The 22,407-nt window shown below is 41.9% G+C and overlaps 1 protein-coding gene across 2 annotated transcripts; it reads left to right on the top strand.

Annotated features, from left to right (window-relative positions):
• The first annotated feature begins 16,033 nt into the window (after positions 1–16,033).
• On the top strand, positions 16,034–21,743 carry LOC147883438 (LRR receptor-like serine/threonine-protein kinase RPK2). 2 transcript variants are annotated; one of them, XR_015543768.1, is made up of 2 exons: positions 16,034–21,008; positions 21,063–21,097. XR_015543768.1 is itself a non-coding variant. In XM_087399380.1 (2 exons), the coding sequence occupies exons 1-2, from the start codon at positions 17,315–17,317 to the stop codon at positions 21,704–21,706; spliced, it is 3,519 nt and encodes a 1,172-aa protein (XP_087255506.1). In that variant the 5' UTR covers positions 16,034–17,314; the 3' UTR covers positions 21,707–21,743. The 2 variants fall into 2 exon arrangements, 1 of the variants encoding a protein (XP_087255506.1); XM_087399380.1 differs by lacking the exon at positions 21,063–21,097 and adding an exon at positions 21,662–21,743 and having other exon boundaries at positions 16,034–20,788.
• Positions 21,744–22,407: the final 664 nt, after the last annotated feature.

Here is a 22,407-nt window from a genome sequence, read left to right on the forward strand (position 1 = left end):
CTTTGGGACAAAGATAGAATTTGTGCCCTTTTGGGTGCGGTGTAAAAAAAAAGTCGGGTTCCCTGTAACTGCCAGTTTTTTTAACAATGAGTGACAAGAGTTTAGAGAAGAAACCTTCATATGCTGTAATAGTAGCATCACCTCTACCTAACACTAGGCAAAGTGAAGTCGCATTCCTTCTCTAGTTTTAGATTCTCCTTCGCAAGAAGGAGAACACTAGGGGGAGGGGGAGCGTGGGGGGGGTTCATGTGAGAATCAAGAGATTTTGAGAACATATTGTCAACTCCTATCTACGCTCCTACTCTTGGCTAGGGGTAAACTCCATGCCCTAGCATAGGGGGTTAGGCTTCACCTTAGAGCTTTCCAAAAGATCATCTTACTCAAAACAAATCTTAAAAGGTATCTCACTTGCCACCTCTCTTATCTAGATAAACACAAAGTTTTACGATGCTATTGATTAGTTTTTTCATAGACATAGAAATGACCATAACTTTTAAGGTTTGTTGGATAGATTTGACATAAAAGGAAATATTGTTCATTAGAAGATAAAGCTACACTTTTTCCTTTGGGACAAAGATAGAATTTGTGCACTTTTGGGTGCTATGTTTAAAAAAAAGGGGGGTCCCCTGTAACTGTCAGTTCTTTAAACAATGAGTGACAAGAGTTTAGAGAAGAAACCTTCATATGCTGTAATAGTTGTTGAGATATCGAGCTCCACTCGCGATATGCCAGGGTGACTGTTGTGCATTTATGTCACCGACTTGTTAGCTGGAGATGCGGTTGGTACACCGCCCACGAATAATAGCTGGATGACAGCTATCGTTATCTACACTAGTTCGTGGCTCAGTTAGTATGCCACCTTAGTTAGTTGAGTTTGGTTTGAGACCCACATATAGGGTTCTTCTATTTCTTTGTACTAGAGTTCTTTTGGCTTTCACAACTAAGAAGAGGAAAACTATTTTCAGCCTCCACCTTTGTGTGTATTCCCCCATTTGTGCATGTGAGAAAGCCGTAAGTGAGACTCCTTCCCTCAAAAAGGGCCCTTAGTGACTTTATTTTTCTGATTTGAGGCCGTTTCGGGGCCCGTTTTGAAGGCAGAAGTTCTTCGCAGGCACTCAAAAAAAGGCCCTGTTTTTTGCTGTGCGACCACTGCGCGGCTAGTCGGTGGAAAGGTGCCGCAGAAATTGCATCGTATGCCTGTGTGCAGAGATATTGGGAGTTGCAGATTCATGCCTGTTGCCTGTTGATGCAAAATCGTCACTAGGAAGTGACTGTGTGGTGAAATACCACTTTCGTCAGTTTTGCAGATCTGCCCTGTGAGGCAAAAGCTGTGTTTTTTGCAGTGACAGAATATTTTGCAGTGTTCTGTAATGGCATCTGATTCTCTTTCATAGATTGTCACTGAAAAGCTTGACAAGAACAACTTCCAGGCATGGAAGTTTAGAATGACGAATTTCTTGATGGGAAAAGGCTATTGGGAATTCATTACAGGAAATGAAGAAGAACCTGTTCTTCCTAATGTTCCCAGTCAACAGGAAATGCAGGCATTTAAAGAATGGCATGAGAGAGCCAGGAAAGTTATGTACTGGCTGTCTATCAGTATTTCGGACTCCATGATTGTGCATATTCAGGATGCAAATACGCCAAAGGAGGCATGGGATACTTTGGCAAAAATGTACAGCACAAATACTCAAGCCAGGAAAATGCAACTCAAACAGGAGTTGCACAATGTGCAGAGAGAAAATTTGAGCATAAATGACTACCACATGAAAGTGAAGAAAATTGCAGATGCACTTGCTTCCATTGGGTCGCCAGTGGATGATGACGATTTGGTCTCTGTGACCTTGAATGGTCTAGGAAAGGATTATGCACAGTTCCGGACATCCATTGCCGTCCGTGAAAAATTTCCTGATTTTGAGGAGTTGATTGCTCTTCTAATTTCCGAAGAGCACAGAAATGGGGGTGCATCTTCTTCAGCAGGAACTTCTAAAGAAACTGTCTTCTACTCAAATGCTGGCAGAGGTAGAGGAGGCCGATCTGCAGGCCGTGGTAGAAATCAGAATATGCAGCAAATGCAAGAAAACCAGTCCTATGCAGGAGGACGTGGTAACTCTAGAGGCAGGGGGAGCCAAAGAGGCCGTGGTGGATGGCAGAGAGGCCAAAATGCAAACAGCAATATTGAATGCTACTATTGTGGCAAAATGGGTCATATGGCTAAGGACTGCTATAAAAAGCAGAATGACATTATGAATGGAAAATTGCAGCAAGGCAATTATGCATCTTCTAGCAGGCAAGGTGATGACAGAAATGAGCATCTATTTATGGTGCAGCATATGACCAATTCTGTGACAAGTGTAGAAGAACAAAATGATGTGTGGTATGTTGACTCAGGTGCGTCAAACCACATGACAGGTCACGCTGAATGGATGCAGGAGCAAGAAAAATGGAAAACCCAGGATTTGTGGAGACTGGTGATGATACTGCACATCCTATTGTGCAGATTGGCAAAATTCCTTTGTCTATGCAGGATGGGAAAAAGAAATACTTGTCTGATGTATTTCATGTCCCAAACATCACCAAGAACCTGGTTTCTGTTGGTCAGATGGTTGAGCAGGGCTTGCAGGTCAGATTTAATCCTCATGGATGCTTTGTTGAGGATATGAAAAATAATGGTCGCTTGATAGCAAAAGGAAAGAAGAAGGGCAGGATGTTTAAGTTGGGATGCAGACATGCCTGAATTGAGTGCAGCAATGTTTGCACATGGGACCGGTGTAGTTGTAGATATTGATATCTGGCACAAACGCATTGGTCATGTTAATATACAGCGACTTAAATCAATGCAAGCCCAAAATATTATTGCAGGATTGCCTAAATTCAAGGTTGCAGAAATGCACAAGGTTTGTGAAGCCTGTCAATTTGGGAAACAGGCAAGGAAACCTTTTCCTAGGCATGTTCAAGAGAGTAAAAAGCCATTGGAATTAATCCACTCTGATGTGTGGACTACAAAAGCTGCATCTATTGGAGGCTGTCACTATTTTGTCACATTTATTGATGACTTCAGCAGAAAACTGTGGGTGTATTTTATGAAAAAGAAAAGTAAAGTGTTTGGGCACTTCAAAGCTTTCAAAGCTATGGTTGAAAAAGAAACAGGCCTGCAAATAAAATGCCTAAGGTCAGATGGAGGGGGAGAGTACCTCTCAAATGAGTTTGCAAGGTTCTTGTAGGAGCATGGTATAAAGCAGCAATATTCATGCAGTCATACCCCACAGCAAAATGGAATTGCAGAAAGAAAAAACAGGCATATTGGAGAGGTATCTCGAGCTATGCTAAATGAAAAAGATCTACCAGATTATTATTGGGCTGAAGCAGTTGCTACAGCAGTCTATATAATGAACAGGACTCCCACTGCAGCAATACATGGCATGACGCCAGAGGAGATGTATACTGGTAGGAAACCAGATATTTCTCATTTGAAGATTTTTGGTTGCATTGCCTATGTCCATGTGCCAGATGAGTTGAGATCCAAGTTGGATCCAAAAGCTGAGAAGTGCGTCTTTATTGGTTATTCTCTGCAGCAAAAAGGGTATAGATGCTATAACCCTTCTACACGTAAGTTCACAGTGAGCAGAGATGTTGTTTTTGATGAGATGAGCAGCTGGTATAAACCAATAAATGTGATGATTGATGTAGATGCACAAAATGGTAATGCTGCACAGAATGCACAGCAGCAATCACAAAATATCAGTGGACCTGGAGTGTCCTCTACCAATGGTTCACATACTTTGCCATGGACAGGCAGATTGAGATCAGGAGAATCCCCTCAAAGCAATGCAGAGAGTGGTACGCAGGTATCACGAAAAGGAAAAGAGAAGGTAGATCAGCCCATGTATGATGTGAATGCAGGTCACTCTTGTGTGGATGGTGAATCCAGTGGCTCAGAACAGAGCATTGATGATGAGTTGGGTATTCCTTCTGTTGTTACACCTGGAGTAAGGAAGACCAAGGATGTTTGGAGAGCACTTGGAAGTGAGCCTATTTTGCGCAGGTCTACCAGGGTTAGGTATCCTGTGGATAGGCTGAAATATGATGGATTTACAGCCATTCACTATGCCTATATGGTCAAAGTGATACAGGAACCAGAACCCACTTCTTTTGAGCAAGCCATGGGAAATGAAAAATGGGAGAAAGCCATGGATGAAGAAATGGATGCCTTGGATGCTAATGCTACATGGGAATTGGTGCCTTTGCCTAAAGGCAAGAATGCAATTGGTTGTAAGTGGGTTTATAAGATCAAGCACAATGCAGATGGTTCTGTGAATAGATACAAGGCAAGATTAGTTGTCAAGGGGTATGCACAGACATATGGCATTGATTATGAAGAAACTTTCAGCCCGGTTGCAAGGATGGCAACCGTAAGAGCAGCCATTACTATGGCTGCATCAAAGGGATGGTCTTTACATCAGATGGATGTAAAGAATGCCTTCTTGCATGGTGATTTGCAAGAAGAGGTCTTTATGGAGCAGCCAGCAGGTTATGTTCATGCTACTCATCCTGAGTTTGTTTGCAGGTTGAAAAAAGCCTTGTATGGCTTGAAGCAAGCACCTAGAGCATGGTCTGACAAGATAGGACAGTATCTTGTCACTATTGGCTTTCAGATTTCCAAGGCAGATTTCTCACTCTATGTGAGAAAAACAGAGAAAGGGATTATGCTGCTGGTCATTTATGTTGATGATTTGATCATCACAGGTGATAGTGATGAAGATATCCTTCATGTGAAAATGCTATTGAGGCAGAAGTTTGAGATGAAGGATTCTGGAGAGCTGCGTTATTTCTTGGGCATTGAGGTGATTAGATCACCAAGTGGGATACAGCTCTTGCAAAGGCAGTATGGATTGGACATGCTGTCCAAATATGGGATGACAGGCTGTAAGCCTATTTCAGTTCCTTTGGAGCAGAATGTGAAGCTGAGCACAGATGCAGGTGAGCTTCTGGAAGACCCTACTATGTACAGATGCATAGTAGGAAGTTTGATTTACATGACTATTACCAGGCCAGATTTGAGCTATGCTGTTGGGTTGGTAAGTTAGTTTATGCAGGCTCCAAGGAAACCGCATTTGGATGCGGCTAGACGCATACTCAGGTATGTGAAGTCCACATTGCAGTATGGACTATTTTATGAGGCTGGGGTTTAGATACAGTTGCATGGATACACTGATGCTGATTGGGCTGGTAGTATTTCTGATAGACGATCTACCAGTGGATATATGTTCTCTTTTGGGAGTGCTGCAGTCACTTGGAGCAGCAAGAAACAGCCTACAGTTGCCTTGTCGAGCACAGAAGCTGAGTACAGGGGTGCAGCAATGGCTGCATGCGAGGTAGCTTGGTTGCATAAGCTACTTTATGATATGCATCAGTCTACAGATGGGCCGGTTGTCATTTATTGTGACAACATGAGCAGTATACATTTGGCAAAGAACCCAGTCTTTCATGCTAGAACAAAGCACATTGAGGTGCATTATCACTATGTGCGGGAGAAGGTTTTACTAGGTCTTATTGATCTAGTTTATGTCAGCACAGAGGATCAGGTAGCTGACATATTCACGAAAGCATTGGGTGCAGAGAAGTTGCGCAAGTTCAGAGACCTGCTTGGTGTGCAGGATTTGGGATTGAGCTCGAGGGGGAGTGTTGAGATATCAAGCTCCACTCGCGATATGCCAGGGTGACTGTTGTGCATTTATGTCACCGACTTGTTAGCTGGAGATGCGGTTGGTACACCGCCCACGAATAATAGCTGGATGACAGCTATCCTTATCTACACTAGTTCCTGGCTCAGTTAGTATGCCACCTTAGTTAGTTGAGTTTGGTTTGAGACCCACATATAGGGTTCTTCTATTTCTTTATACTAGAGTTCTTTTGGCTTTCACAACTAAGAAGAGGAAAACTGTTTTCAGCCTCCACCTTTGTGTGTATTCCCCCATTTGTGCATGTGAGAAAGCCGTAAGTGAGACTCCTTCCCTCTCTCCCACTATCTTCACAATAGTAGCATCATCTCTACCTAACACTAGGCAGAGTGAAGTCACATTCCTTCTCTAGTTTTAGATTCTCCTTCTCAAGAAGGAGAACACTAAGTTGAAGTATAGATTTGAGGAACTACATGAAAGAGTAATTGTTACTACATGAGAGAGTATGGATTTGAGGAACTACATGAGAGAGTAAATGTTACTGAGGTCAAACTTAACTAGCCTGATCCGCTCTTAGTTTTAGATGATGAGTTTATCTCTAATCGGGTGGAAGAGATGCAAAAGAAGTTTAATGAAGAGATTCAAGAGAAACTCAAAGGAGAAGTGAAGAGCTCCCTAGATGCACAAGCGTATACAAGATTTAGAAAGAAGTTTCTTGCTAAAAGGCAACTCAACTAACAAGCTTAGGATTGGAGGGTCACCTGAAAATTATGAATTCATCCTAAGACTCTTGGGAAGACACCCACAGAAAAATCAGCAAAGCTTTACTAGGGGTACATTTTTACTTTGAGATTGGTTAGGAAGGATTGCAATATATTCTTACTCTCAAGGCAAGAAAAGATACAATATAGATTCATAGATAGTCCAACAAGTTGAAAGAGTGGACTGCAGAGGACCTCACAAAAATGCTGCCAAAGACCAAAACCTCAGATTTTGCAAAGGTGAAGGCAACCCAAGAATATGGCAAATGGGTTATCTCTCAAGATGGTATCGCATTAATCAAGGACTTCAAAGATAAACCCATAGACCCTCAATGTATGATCTCCATCTCCTTTCTTTTATTCTTAGTTTTCTTTAGGTTTATTAAATTTACTAGTTGGATCACTTGTAATTAGAGCTACAAGTTGTTATCGTGAGAGAGAGAGAGAGAGAGAGAGAGAGAGAGAGAGAGAGAATTCTTTCACACATGGTGATACCAACTAGATACAATCTTCCCCCCTACATGAGTGACTCACACTTTAATCTACAGTTAGTATAAAGTACATAGAGCCAAAAGTAACATAACCAAAAAATATATATTCTCTCCAGAAAAGTAAGGGATGCTTTTAATCATCTCTTGAGGCTTGATGTATCCAAAAATGATATATGTCCTCCATAACAAAATATATTGCCCATCGATATTAATGTAAACATAGAAACTAGCCTAGGGCCATAGGATATAGCTTAACCGATACCCTCACACTATCTCTAATTACCTATACTCAAGATGCAATCACAATAGTAATAATCCATTGGAAAAATTATCGAATCAATTAATCTCAATATAATTGTGCGTCAATGTACAATATCCAAACATAGCACCAATAGCGTTAGTGACATTAGTATTAACATGGAATCACCCACAAGACTGACCACCTTAGCATGGAAAAACACAAGTTCAATCCAAGTAAAACCACACAAAGTACCCACTAGTATCCTAACCACATGCACTACATTTGCATGAAAGACTGTGCCATAATCGACAAGAATATAACGTCCTACTATAATTGACAAAACTATAATATCCTAAGCAAGTGATGTAAGAAATATAATTTTTGTAATAGACAAAAAATATATATCTATATATATGTATGTATGTATGTAGATGTATATGTAACCTTTTTTAAATAATGAACTCTAGATGTGACTCTTAGTTTACCTCCTCAACATTATTTAATCTTCATAGCTAACATTGGGAGCTGCTATGCAAAATTGCCACATAAGAGATTTGGAATAAACATCTTTCTTCAATATGTTGACACTATTACCAACTACTCCAATGGCTTCTATACTTATATAGCAATACAATAAAATTTAGGCTTTGAATAATCATGATTGTCAATACATGTCAGCAAAGTCGAATAGGTTAAAAGCTTTTTCGTTAAAAGTAAATTTATCACATTGATCTCATTCTTATACCTTTATATATGAAATTAGGATGTTGTTAGAAAAATTAAAAAAGGAGAAGTTTCAATTGCAAGCATAGGCTTAGCATTACAAAGAAGAATTTTGAGAAAAAAATGATTTGGGCTTATGAGGGATGATATAAAAAAAGATAGGAAATGGCTTGCAAATTCCTTTATGCCTCATTTGAATTTTGCTACATGGTATTTTTTAAAGCCTTGTTACTTCTTATTATTATTGGATAGCATATCCTAACGAACGGCCTTGGAGGGGGAGGGGTTGCTATTCTTGTTGCCTAAGGATGATCTTGGAGCTATTATGGGATTGTGGTTAGGTGGGACAATCTCTCTCTCTCTCTCTCTCTCTGTCTCTCTCTCTCTGTCTCTCTCTCTCTCTCTCTCTCTCTCTCTCTCTCTACTATTCACTTCAGTCTCCAGATTTTGAATCCGCGTCTGATTCATGGTCTCGTACTAACTTTTCAAGACCGTCCATGCCCTGAAGTTCAAGCTTGACAGCCCTTAGATATAAATATTCCATGAAGATTTACTCTAGCATTACCGTTCCAAGAAAGGTCCATTGTCAATTGTATCTAATATACTTAAGGATTTGCAAGACATTAGATTGGTGTAATCTTGCAAACTTTTATGTGATTTACATTCATGAATAACCCTTTCACGAAATCACACATGCAATGACGATAAAACCTTTCTAATCTTAAAAAAAATAGGAAACCAGCTATTTACCACCATCAGTGCTCTACCATTACTCTTGGTACATTCTCAATATACCACCGATAAGCAAGTACTTACTATCCCTATAACAAAACTATTACAGTTGGCAAAAATCATAATATCAATGGTATATCATGATATTTAGGTATGATTTGAACCAGCAGTACTAGACTTGATACCATAGACATAATGCCTAAGACCATCAGGAAATGTACATTTACCGGCATTGGATTCTACTTATCGACGATTAAAGTACCACCACAAAAATATAAGGATGCCGCCAGTTCATTTCAAATGCTCTTGATTTGAGAGGTGATTTTACTCTCCTAACTTAAGTCCATGATAGGGCCTAGCCTTGAGAGTAGTCATGTATGCATAGTTGACTATTTTAAAATTATGTATGCGCAACAAGCAAACCCATTGGAGCAAGGTATTCAAATCACAATGTCTTGTGCGTGTGTGTGTTGTTAGATTGGATTCACAATATTCTATAATTCATCATAGCCTTAGGTTCTTGACGTGCTATTGTGTCATCCACCATGGAGTCTACATTTGCATGGGTGGCTCCTCACAAAATGGTTGCAACTCTCTTGGCTCCTATCCCCTTACACGTTCCAAATACCTTCTTCTCATTGCCTAAGAAGTTCTTACTCATTCTTGTGATTAATCTTGTGTACTCTTCTCTACCAATGCTACATCTCCATGTTCGACTGACTAACATAACTACATCTGGCCCCCCTCCTTTTGCCCCCCAATTATGTATATATGAGTAAACGCCTTAGGAGGCCAATAAGGCTTTTGCATGGACACATGGGAAAAACAAGTTGCCTATGAAAAGGCGAGTTATAAAGGGTATGAGAAATGACCAACTACCCCCCTCAAGATCAATTAGTCCGAAAGTCAACACAAGTTTCACTAATTAGCAATTACAAATATAGTGCTTTTATGAAGAAAAAGTTGAGCCACTAGCTGCTAGCTAGATGGAACGGGAATTCCTTCCACCCAACCCATCTTACATTTACGGGAAACTAGCAACATAGGTTTTACTAATTAGTAATTACAAATATAGTGCTCTCATCAAGAAAAAGCTGAGCCACTAGCTGTGTGCTAGATGGGATGGGGATTGCTTCCACCCAACCATCTTACATCTTGAGGGAAACTATGATTGGCAGCATGGCAAGAGCAATCATGAACTAAGCAAGCTCCTTGACTAACTAATTGTTCTCAATTGTAGAGGTTTACAATTGCATGATATTGGAAAGTATCTTCTCAATGTACTAGATAAAGCTATAGTGTAGGTAGGATGGGTTAAATTGGATTAGTGAAAAGTATCTTCTCAACGTAGTGGGAGAAGCTATGTGCAGGTAGGATGACTTAAATTGGACTACTATTGCCCATTAGATGTTGGCAACATTGGTTAGTCAAAGCAAATTGCTCGCAAAGATTTCTTTTCTAAATTAATTAAAAAAAGGCAATCCATGGAAAAAACTAGGTTGATAATGAAAGAGGAGGGGAACTTGCTGCTTCACCCAGCCAAAGTCATCACCTCTTTGCCATTTTTAATTGAACCTTTGGACACAATTAGTCTCCTATATAATGGGTATATACATAGTTCAAATAAGGCACAAGACAATATGATACATCTATATATATATGTGAAGAGGAGATTAGGGGAATAAAACTCAGTGTCTACAGTGTACGATGTGAGGGGGATAACATTGTACTAAAAGTCAAATCATTAGCTTTAAAGATCTTGTAAATTTTTCTCGATGAAAATAAATGGCATGTCTCATCAATTCACCATGTTTCAAGAGCGTATCAAAGGTACCCATTGCTGCATACATTATACATGTTTTTTAAGGAATATATTCTCATTGTAAAGATGTGCTAGATATCACATAACCCATGTTCATACATTCATAACAACATTTACCATATGGAGTTGGGAGAGATCATAACTTTGCTAGTAAAAGGAGCAACAAGACACCGGATGCACATCCATTTAATGTGAAGCATGATAATTATATGCACATTACACTCACTTTTAAGCATATTCAAAATTGTAAACAAGCTCTCATACTCAATGTGATCACTGTTCTTATGTGAAAAAATCTTTGTACAAATTGCACTTTATAGTGTCCAAGAAATTGCACAAGGACATCACAATAATGTCTTATGCATTTCTTTAGGGATTTATGAACCCTCTATAAATTTTCCTTCCTGAAAGAATAAGAATAACCCTTATAATACGGTCAAAGTAAGAGCTTTAGTCTAAAAATACATCATCGTCACATGTTCTATATTTCAGGCTTTACCTTTTTTGCCATGATGAATGCCTAAAAGTGTTGAAGAAAGTGTCAAGTGATGTGTGATATTCTTCAAATATATACTATTTAGTCAGACAGAATGTGGAATCAACACGTTCATCATAGGAGATAGTGGAAAAGATTGTATTGTTGTATGCAATGAGGATGTCAAGCTCACATTGGGTCAAAAATAAAAGGGTGATGGAATGAGGATATGGCTTTTATTATTGTAGCTTGTCTTCATGCTAAGTGTAATGCCTTGTAAAATAGGTGCCATGGAAGGAATGGATAACGGCAACCCTTCCTACCCCTAATGTAGTGCTTTGCTTTTTTTGGAGAGCTGATGAGTGCACATGATTGCATGAGTAGTGTTTGGGGTCCAAAGTTGAGTAGGATGGCATCCATTAAACTTCATAGACAAAGGGAAGGAAATAAAGGATATGATTGGCAAGATCATAAGTGGAGAAATCAATCAAGTATGGCCTCCCTAACATCACCATAAGGCAGGGTGCTTAGTTACGAGTAGGGGCATAAGAAAAACATTAGGAATACTTTACTAGAAATCTAGATAGCACCACTAACATTCGATTTGAAGGTTTGATTATGATTGGTGGCATGCTCAAACAAACATTTCCCCCCACCTCTTTGGGATACCACAAGCATTCAACTAGGAGTATTTCCATGGTGAGTAAAATTTTCTTACCACTTGGAACTACCATCGTATCATTCAAAACGCACTCGCGAGCAAAAGTCTCCCTCTTTAAAAGCTTTGTCTGCTTTGTCTACTTTCAAAGTCTCCCTCTTTGAAAGCCTTTGGCTTATTACATTGTCACACCATATTTTCCATAGAGGGCGCACTTGGCAATGTGATCCCATTGTAGTGTAGTCTCATAATGTCAGAGGACATCCCTAATAAGTTAGCCGCAAATCTCTCTTCTACAATATTGGCTAAGATACTAATAGCTTAGCCTACGTTCATAATAGGAGATGGTGGAATATCTTAGCCTACGTTGCCACACAGTAAAAGAAATCCCGCAAGATTAGAACACTGATAGCTAGCTCAGGTGGGCGAACGCCCTACTGCCTGAGGTGCAGGTAGTGAACTCCTATTGAATAGCTACTTTAAGAAGGGGAACAACATAAAATGTTCTACATTTGAAGGGCCGTCCTTTTAGAAGAATATTCAGGTCAAGGGAGAGTGTTTGACTCAAAAGACTAGTAAATTATCGTTATAGCCAAATGAATAGCTGTCCGAGAGCAGCCAAATGTAGACGCGGTTTTAGCTTCCAGTTTTTCACTAATGACTGTTGAGGAGTTTCCCTTTCATCTCCTCGAATTTCATCTCAGGAGTGGCCAAGCAGTTAAGGGTTCTCAGCATATTTTGAGAATAAGCTGCAAGAATCAAAGAAACTGCTGTTGGATTCACAGCAGAAATTTAGGAGTTCACAGTTTGAAAGAACATACTTCAAAATTTGAGATTACAAAATTTGCGATTAGTAGTCGTCTGCGAAGTTTCTAAATTGGGTTCCCACGAGTAAAAATTTGTGTCATACGATTTTGACCTCCGAACTTCGAAGAGTCCAAATGCTGCTGCTGGTTCGGAGCAGAAATTCCGCAGTTGGAATTTACTGCAGAATTTGGAGATTTACAAATTGCGGTTTGCGTGACTTTGCGTCTCACCTCCAAATTTGGTAATGTCTGCTAAAAGTCGTTTGCGTTTTCTACCTCCACATTTGGTAATGTCTGCGAAGGCTTTGGGTTCCCACGACGAGCAGAATTTTGTGTTTGACCTCCACATTCAGCAGAGAGTCCACGGAGTCTCTTTCTCCAAATTTGCAGCAGAATTTGTGGATACACAGTGTGTTTCGAGCAGTCTATGCGAAGTCTCGTGAAGCTGGTAGTTTAATCGTTTAGCAGAAGGCGCCAAACGGCCATGTGGAGGACTCCATCCCCGCAAGTTCCAACCTCGACACCTCGAAGCATGTGAGAGCTTTTGCCACCTAAATGCTGATGTTATTTAATCCTTGTTGTCTGCCAAATCTCTGTGCTCCCACGGCTCCCACCATTTTGCCAGCACGGCCGACAGGCCCATCTCCACGCCTTTCGCAGCTTTTCGGTTTTGCGGATGGCGCGTGGGACACTGGGAAGCACAGGGCGCTGATGAGAATTTCCATCCAGAAAAATCGAGATCCGGAATCTCGCTGTGATATGATCCCTCCCCGCTTCCCTCCGCCCCAGGACCCCCTCGCATGGTGAATTTTTCTAACGATAAAGCCTGCCCAGATGGTGATTTCTGCGCACCGCACACCGGCGGTGTAGATGATCAAGCCCCGCAACGGACGAGCAAGCACGGGCTTTCGATTCCGATGAAAAACACTGCCTTTCTTCCCCGCACGGAGCATGATCTGCTGGGGACCAACGAGCAGAGGTTTCAAGAGATTGACGTCGGCATGACCATCGTCTTGGACAGCCAAAAACCGCCGATGACCAATTTTTTTTTTTTTTTGGAAAGCTGCGATTATATTAAATTGGAAGAAAAGAAAAAGATTACATCGCTGCCCGTGTCCCAAGAGCCAAATGCCCTTCTTGTGCAGTTTATAAGCATGTTTCACATCTGTTGACTCTTGAGATGAAGTCCAGAGCCGAAATCCTCCACAATTGCTGCACCCTGGGTTGTGATGGAGGAGATGAGGAGGATTTGTGGGCAATCAGGGCCAAAAGGCAGCAATTCGTTTGCAAATTGTCGATCTAATGAAGGAGAGTTTGTTCTGGATGAGCTCTTCAAATTCAGTTTGTTCTGGATGAGCTTTTGATGGATGATGAGCTTTTGATGGACAGGACGATGAGAAAATCTGAGTCACACTAGGATTTTGTGCGCATTGACCAGCCAGGCGGCTCGAATGTGCCTAGTGATTGCGCACTGCACCCTCGCATGGGACTCAAATGTGCGCACTATGTGCGATGCGCCCTCGCATCGCTTCCGGTTGTTAGTTTAATGTTTTGAAAAATGGTGGACTCGTTCGGGCACCCAGCATCTCCACCCCGTGCCAGAGGAGGGTTCAAGAGCTTCATCAACACCTGCAGAGTCTTGTCTGTCCACTTTCCTAGCTGCCTCTCTTCCTAAGCATGACGTGTGGCCCAAACGTAGGTGGCAATCTAGCAACCCTACTAGCCGGGGCCCTAAATGGGCCCCACATTGAGAACATGCCCCACGTATACAATTATGAAAAAGCGAGCCTGAACTTGGCATCTAGCATGTGAAAATTTATAAGTAGCTAGTTGGATTGTCAATCAATTGGGAACTCAAATTAGCTAGATAGATTGTGAATCTTAGGAACTCAAATTAGCTAGTTGGATTGTCAATCAATAGGAAACTAGCCCATTAGAATTTTAGACTTTTTAGTTATATTGCCAATCAATTTCAGATATTTGCCAATTTGATTGCCATTTCTTGAACACTTCTCGCAAACATTTGATAATACCTAGGTGTCATTGGTCTCTACGCATTCGCTAACTACTATAAAAAAACCCTTTAGCAACTAAAATTGAGAAAGACGGGCTAAAACTCGACTAAGATTTTGAGTAATGTAACTTGAATGTTTCAAGTGCAAAAATAGGCTGATTCAGATTCGTTGGGAAAACCTTTCTGCTACAACTCATTCTCTTAAGATGGGGTGAGTAATTGGTATTGTATTGAGTCTCAGTAAATCCTTGACCCCTTGCAAGTCAAGCAATGTGGTGGACAATCTCACCATGCCTCTTTGAATGTTTAATAATCACATAAACTAGCCAAGAGAAGTCATGCCCATCGATGGAAACACATACATGTTGGGTCCCAAAACGTGAATCCAATCTACTTGCAATGGGGTATTGACCCTATTACAGTTGCCAACAACACATAATGGGAGTGGGTTTCCTTCCCATGAAACGGCATGGCGAGGCGACCCTAGAAAATTGGCATACCTTCATTAGAGAGTCAAAAGTGTTTCTTGACTTGAGAAATAACCTAGTGGGTCTCCACCACATTTTCCAAGGCTCGCAATGACGGCCAACTCTTGCTTTTCAATGTCCTCTATATACATGATGTAAGGCAATGAGCTGAATCTCTTATAGATAATGACCTGCAAATGTTGCCCATCTTGTTCTCATAGATTGTTCAATGGTAACAAATGAGTATTATTCCCATCCCTAGTAATAATATGGCAATGGATGATGCAAGTTGCAAACCCAATGTTGTAAGAGCACCTCCCAACCAATGGTGCTAGTGGGAAGTACTAGTAAAAGCAAGTTGCTCGAGCATATGATGCTAAGCTTGAATCACTTAACCATGGGGACCTTTTCATCTAACCTTGAAATCCCATGACGTGTAGGGGTTTAGGGCAAAAGCAAGTGAAGGGATCCCCTTATGCATCCTTTTGAGCACTCTAGTGTTGGGTTAGGGGAGGTTTGTTAATATTGCAAAGCTTCACAAGGCAGTACATGGGGATGATTACATGAGGAGGCCCATCTTGTCTTGCTGATGGACTCTCCCCAAGCTATACTACGAGATTACATGGGATGCCCATCTTCTCTTATCCATGGACTCTCCCTAAGCTATACTAGGAAGTGCTCAAGTACGTCCCCCCTAATAGGAAGTTTGAGCGGTCTCATCTAGAAGGAAGGGACAACTCCATGAGCGTTATCCCACCCCAATCTCATTCAGATGTGACGACCCCGATGCGAGGAGAGTAATGGTGATGTGGGAAGGGGAAGGTTCTTGTGAGTCTCGAGTCATGAGTCGTGTGAAGACTGGCGGTTGATCAACAAGTCAGCAAAGGGGCTTTAGAACGTTGAAAGTTAAGGCAAAGGAGGACAAGGACGAGGATAGAGAGGCCAACTTAGGACACAATTCTAATTTGATACTCTATAAAGCTGTGCCCAATGGGATAAAAAAACTAAGGAGTTTGTGTGCAATACTCTGACTCATCAAACTCATGAGTCATCATCTCTTGTACTCTTTGCCTTGTGAGCTGCTCATTCATCCCTTTGAATCAATCATATTGTCTCGTGCTATGTTCTGTGACCCTTTTTATAATCGCCCACATGCCCCAATGCTTTCTTGCTCCTTTTCCCCTTTCTTTTTTGCCTCTGCACTAGCTCCCCCTCATTCCATAGCTGAGCTTCTTCTCATTCCATAGCTCTCTCTCTCCCCCCCTCCAGTTTCTCAAGCTTCAAATTGCTTCTCCATTCTACAGCTAAAAGCTTGTCTTTCCATAGCTCTTCCCCATCTACTTTCTCCAAAGCTCCATTGCTTCATCACCCTTCTTCTCTCTTTCTCTCCCTTTCTGCAGTAAGCTCTTCTCTGAAGAAGAGCTTTGCCCTTCCATTTCGAGGCTGTTTGGTCTCTGAGAAGAGCTTTCTCATTCTCTCTGCAGTCTAGCTGCACATCTTCCACCTTTTGTGCAGGTGGGTTGCTACCCTTGTCTGCAAAATAGCTTCTTTGCCTCGTGCTTCGCAACCCCACAAGCAATCCTGCATGTGGGTTGCTGCCCTTCTCTGCAGAAGAGCTCCTGCCTGGTTGGACCTCAAAGCCCACAACCATTCTGCAAAGTGGGTTGCTAGCCATTGTCTGTGGAATGGTTTCTTGCTTGTCTGTAGAATGGTTTCTTGCCTTGAAGAAGAGCTTGTTGGCCTGACCACAATTGTGCTCACAATCATTCTCCTTCTTTCAGCTGCTATGTAGCGTAACTCAACGCGCTTGACTCCTTCTCCTTTTGATCTTTGCTCCTTTTTCTTCACATAATCATCTTCCCTGCCGATACCATCTTGGCTCTGTCGGTAGTCACTTCTTGATCAGACCTACATCCGATTCTGGAGCTTCTTTGGCCTCCGCGCTGTGAAGAAGTTGCTGCGAGAATATAAAAAGAGAGCGCTCTTTGGTATTTTGGTACGATGGGAAGCTGGTGCTGCGCAACCATTCTGGGTCTGGGAGGTGAGGCCGCTGTTGGCTTGTGCATTGGCAAGCGAGCTGCATAGGCGGTTCAAATTGACGGTTCTTGTGTGTACAACACTGCGCACCAGGATTAGGGCGAGACCCATAACTACAACAGTACCACCACCCTGATCGATCGTCTTCAGCCCCCCTCAGGTGACAATGCTCTCGAATCTTACGGCATTCTGGTCTCCGCTGATCTCAGGTCCCAGAATCAAATAACATCTTGCTTCAAGGAATTCTTTCTGGTCTTCTAGACGGCATTGTCGGGTCTGAAGCACGAAAACAATTCCCATTGCCTTCCGTCCTCAATCCGACAAATATTCATCTTGTCACATTTGCGTCGAGGCGCACCATTTTTCCCAAATTCAGAGCTTAGCAAGACGGCTTTACTTGCCGAGGATGTATGGAGCAGAGAAGCGGTCTGGGAAAACAAAAAGATACTCAAACTTCGCCTTGTTATGGTTTTTCATATGTGCATCTTGTTATCCATGGTGTTCAGATTCTCTTTCAGCCGACGGAATCGCTTTACTAAACATCAAAACAGCCGTCAAGTCCGATCCAGTGAAACTCCTTTCTGGTTGGAAAGACGATGGCACAGACCCATGTACCTGGAATGGAATATGCTGTGATCGTTCTTCACGGGTTGTCTCTTTGAATATCACGGGCAGTGCTTTGTGTGGTCGTGAAGGAGTTCCTGTCGACAGCACTCGAAATTATTGTGCGTCTATGGTATCACCGGGCAGCTTTGTGGCGCCGTGCAGCTCCTTTGGAGGAGTTTTGTGCGGAGACGCTGAACATAGTTGTGTGCCACTATCTGGAACCACCCTGAACTCTTCAGATATGTCCACAGGTAATGATACCGCACCTTGCAGGCTTACAGGTGTTCTTTCTTCAGCTATTGGGAGCCTCTCGCAGCTGCGAATTCTATCCCTTCCGTTCAATTCATTTTCTGGATTGTTGCCAAAGGAAATAGCTACACTAAAGTTTTTGGAAGTGCTCGATATACGAGGGAATATATTATCAGGTTCTATACCTGGGGAATTCGGACAGCTTTCACATTTGAAGATTTTAAATTTGGCCTACAACTCTTTAGAAGGAAATGTGCCACCGGAGCTTTCAAGGTGCAGGAAACTTCAGGTTGTCAACTTGGCAGGAAATATGCTGTCAGGAGATGTCCCCAATTTTATTGGAGACCTTCCAGAGTTACAAGTGCTCTCTCTTTCTTTTAATAAACTTGTCGGAACAATTCCTTCAGAGGTGACAAAGAGCTGCAGCAATCTGGAAGTTTTTCATCTGGAAGATAATAATCTGTCTGGTACTATACCTACAGGGTTTGGAAACTGCTCTCACCTGCGGTCCCTCGTACTGTCCTCTAATTATTTGTCAGGGCTGATTCCTGCAGATATTGGTCAGCTTCAAATGCTGCAAGTATTTGACGTTTCCAGGAATAGTCTGGGTGGAAATATTCCATTACAATTGGGCAACTGCTCACAACTCTCTGTGCTTGTGCTCACAAATTTTTTGAACACACAATCCTGCAGACGGCATTTTACAGATGGCAATGGCAGCTACCAAAAAGGTGAATACAATAATTTTTTCACCCTTCCAAGTGCTATTGTGAACCTTCCTAAACTACAGATTTTGTGGGCTCCGGGAGCAGCATTAAGTGGTACTTTACCTTCAGATTGGAGCAACTGTGAGAGCCTTGAGGTTCTCAATCTTGCAGGAAACTCAATCACTGGAAATTTTCCTGCAGGGCTTGCAAACTGTAGAAGCTTGGTATATTTGGACTTAAGCTCTAACAAATTGGAAGGGATCATCCCAGAACAAATTGCTTTCTCTTGCATGATTGTTTTCGATGTTAGTGCAAATTTCCTTGCAGGAGGGTTGCCTGACAGGTCAGGCACCAGCTGCCCAAGTGCCAAATTGTTAGATGCACACATTCTTCCCAATCCATTGGCAATGCTGTCAGATGACCTTAGCTTAGCTCTGCATTTCTACTTCTCCACTTTGTACTGCGGTAGTGTAGCAGTTAGAATGCCAGTGTGGTCTGTAGGTCAAGCGATGCCTGTGATTCATAACATAAGTGAGAACAAATTCACAGGTCCACTGCCTGGTCTGTTACTTGCTGCAAGCTTGATGGAGAAGGTTCCAGCATATGGATTATTTGTCTCCGGGAACCAGCTTACGGGTGCTATCCCGAGAAGCCTCTTTGAATCATGCCAAAAATTTCAATCATTAAGCTTGGACTTGAGTAAAAACTTTTTTTCAGAGCCACTTCCTGCAGAAGCTATGGTGGACTGCATGTCTCTCAGACAATTTGCAGCTGCCTCCAATCAGTTAAATGGAAGTATCCCAAGCAAACTGGGAAAGCTGGATCATTTGGTCTATCTTGACTTGAGCATGAACAAGTTGAGCGGTGACCTTCCATCACAGGTTGGGCACCTGCAAGAGCTTCAGTATCTTCTCCTTGCTAATAATAGCCTAACAGGAAGTATCCCAGAAAGTTTTGGAAGATTGACCTCAATTGTGCAACTAGATCTATCTGGTAATAAGTTGACAGGTGGTATTCCTGGGGATCTTGCAAACCTTCATCAATTGAAGGAGCTCTTGCTGAGCAACAACCATCTGTCAGGGATTATACCATTGAATTTCACGAACCTCAACCATCTGGTGGTGATGGATGTGGCATTCAACAATCTGTCTGGTCCAGTACCTCGAATTGGGAACTTGGAGTCTTTGTGCACAAATGTTCGTGTCATAGGCAATGAATTCCTTGAGTCTTGTTCTGCATCAGCTCCCACACCTCTGCACCAGCTGGATGAGCCTTTGCCTTATGCAGATCAAATAGCAGTTAAACAAAGTCATCACCCAAATTCAATAATCATTGCAGCCATAACGTCGGGTTGTGCCATTGCTGCTGTTCTGATCATTCTGGTCCTCTTGTTTCAATATACAAAGCAAGAAGTACCTGTCCGGTCTGGTTATCGCTCAGGGAGGGAGCAATTGGTTACATTTAGAAGCCTTGGCTTTCAGTTGACATATGACAATGTTATTGCAGCCACGGGGAATTTCAGTCTGAACAATCTTATTGGTAATGGTGGATTTGGGGCAACATACAAGGCTGAGCTCATGCCTGGTTTGCTTGTGGCAGTGAAGCGACTCTCTCTAGGGAGATTTCAGGGCACTCAACAGTTTGATGCAGAAATACGCACACTGGGTAGAATACAGCATCCAAATCTGGTCACCCTTATAGGCTACCATGCAAGTGAATCTCAGATGTTCCTGATATACAATTATTTGCCTGGAGGCAATTTGGAGCATTTAATACATGATGGGGGAAGGGGGATTGTCAGTTGGAGAATCAGGTACAAGATTGCTCTTGATATTGCTCAAGCGCTAGCTTATCTCCATGACGAGTGTACTCCAAGAGTGCTCCACCGTGATATCAAGCCAAGCAATGTTCTTTTAGATAATGATCTTAATGCATTTCTCTCAGACTTTGGGTTGGCAAGACTCTTGAGTGCATCTGAAACTCATGCAACGACAGATGTAGCAGGCACATTTGGGTATGTTGCGCCAGAGTATGCGATGACATGCCGCCTTACTGATAAGGCAGATGTCTACAGCTATGGCGTAGTCCTTTTGGAGCTTATCTCTGGGAAGAAAGCACTTGATCCATCATTCTCACATTATGGCCATGGGTTCAACATCGTTGACTGGGCGCGCCAATATTTTCAAAAAGGAAAACCATCTGATATTTTTGCTTCTGGATTATGGGAGCAAGGGCCACATTCTGAGTTACTTGATGTTTTGAAGCTTGCTGTCAAATGCACGGTGGTCTCTCTTGCAGTCAGGCCAACTATGAGGCAGGTGGTTGATGTTCTGAAATCACTGCGATGATTCTCGTCTCTATATTGGTTGAGCATTGTTTGACCTCATTTTATAAAGAGCTTATTCCTGAAAAGTCCCAGCTGTAGCCTTTGTACACATGGTCACTTCATCACTTCTAGGTTTTTAGTCATTCTTGTAACCACAAGTACTAGATTTTTTACTGGGACATCAATATGAGTTTACAAATTTTTTCCTGGAGGTAAAACTAGCTCTGGCAATCTGTAAGATAAAAGCACAAGTACAATTCCTGGAGGTAGAACTGGCTTTGGCGATCTGTAAGATACAAACACAAGTACAAGAATGTTATTCGGATGTAGTGATGCTTGCTTGGTATGTGAATTTTGCGCTGCATCAGGAATTTTCTAGCTGCCTCTTCTAGATATTGATACTTTGACTTTGATCGCACGATTCTGGATTCTTTTAAATACTTGTTTAGTTGACTAACCCAAATTTTTAGTGTTCTGAAGATTAACACCAGAATATGAAGATGTGGAGACTAAAGTGGTTGCTTTAAAATGATCAAGGTGAAAAGCCCTTCCATATTACATGTCTTTCCCCATGAATGTGCCTGCTTGGTTTTAGTTGTAGTGCTAAAACAGGAAAGAAAGAGTCCGCCTATCGGTACTTGGATTTTGTGCCTGCTCTAGGAATTCGTTAGCTGTGTCTTCTAGACGGTGACAATGTGTTGAGTTTTATTGAACGATTCTGGATTTTGTTAAAATAGAGGCACTTTCTTCTGTAAAACAAAAGTTGAAAACAGTACAGAACTGCAAAAAATCGACAGTAGATTTCAGACTTGAAGAGCGAGCCATCTTTCTGATCACTCTGCATGGTTGGCTTGGGTGGATGCAGTCACAGTTGCCTCTCTCCCAGGTCTTTTTCTCTAATTTTGAGTAGGCAAAGCTCGTTGATGGTTATCCAAAACATTGACAGTTTAGACACTACCTGTGAAAACACAATGCAGAACTGCTGCAACCTGTCCACCATTGATTTCGGACTTGGAGAAAGACCCATTTTTCTGATCTCCCACACGGTTGGCATTTAGGTGGATGCAGTCATGGTATCTCCTGTAGCCAGAGCTCATTGATGCTTGTTTTAAGTCATGATTCATTGCATGAGCAACCGCCACACGTTTTGTTGGCCGTGGTAGCATAATTTGTCCTTCATGTGTTTCTTCCTACAAGACTGAGCAACCAGGTTATATCTCACGTGTGGGGCCCAGAATAAAAACTAAGTTTGTCCCCTTCAAGCCACCTCTAATTCTGTAATTATATGCTTTGAGCTTACTATGCATCCAAGATAAACATCCAAGATAAATCTGTTCACTTAGTATTGTAACCTGAGGAAAGTAACCTGAGCTTCTCCCAATTCCTCCAGTTATCTTCCCTGCGGGTTATCATGTTGTATAAACCATGGAAAGTGATCACTGAAACCAATGCATTGGATTTGATGAAGATCTACGGCCAATATGTGAAGTCCCGTAATAGGGAAACTCACGCATAATACTCGCATGTGTGATTTGTAATATGTGCACAAAAAATATGTTAGCTGCAAAAAAACAAATTGGCACTGGTGTCCATGGAAAAGTGCTGCTATGT

The sequence above is a fragment of the Dipteris shenzhenensis genome, chromosome 28, assembly GCF_047967505.1.
Source record: "Dipteris shenzhenensis isolate YYH24624 ecotype China chromosome 28, Dip_SZ_1.0, whole genome shotgun sequence".
Lineage (NCBI taxonomy): Eukaryota > Viridiplantae > Streptophyta > Polypodiopsida > Gleicheniales > Dipteridaceae > Dipteris > Dipteris shenzhenensis.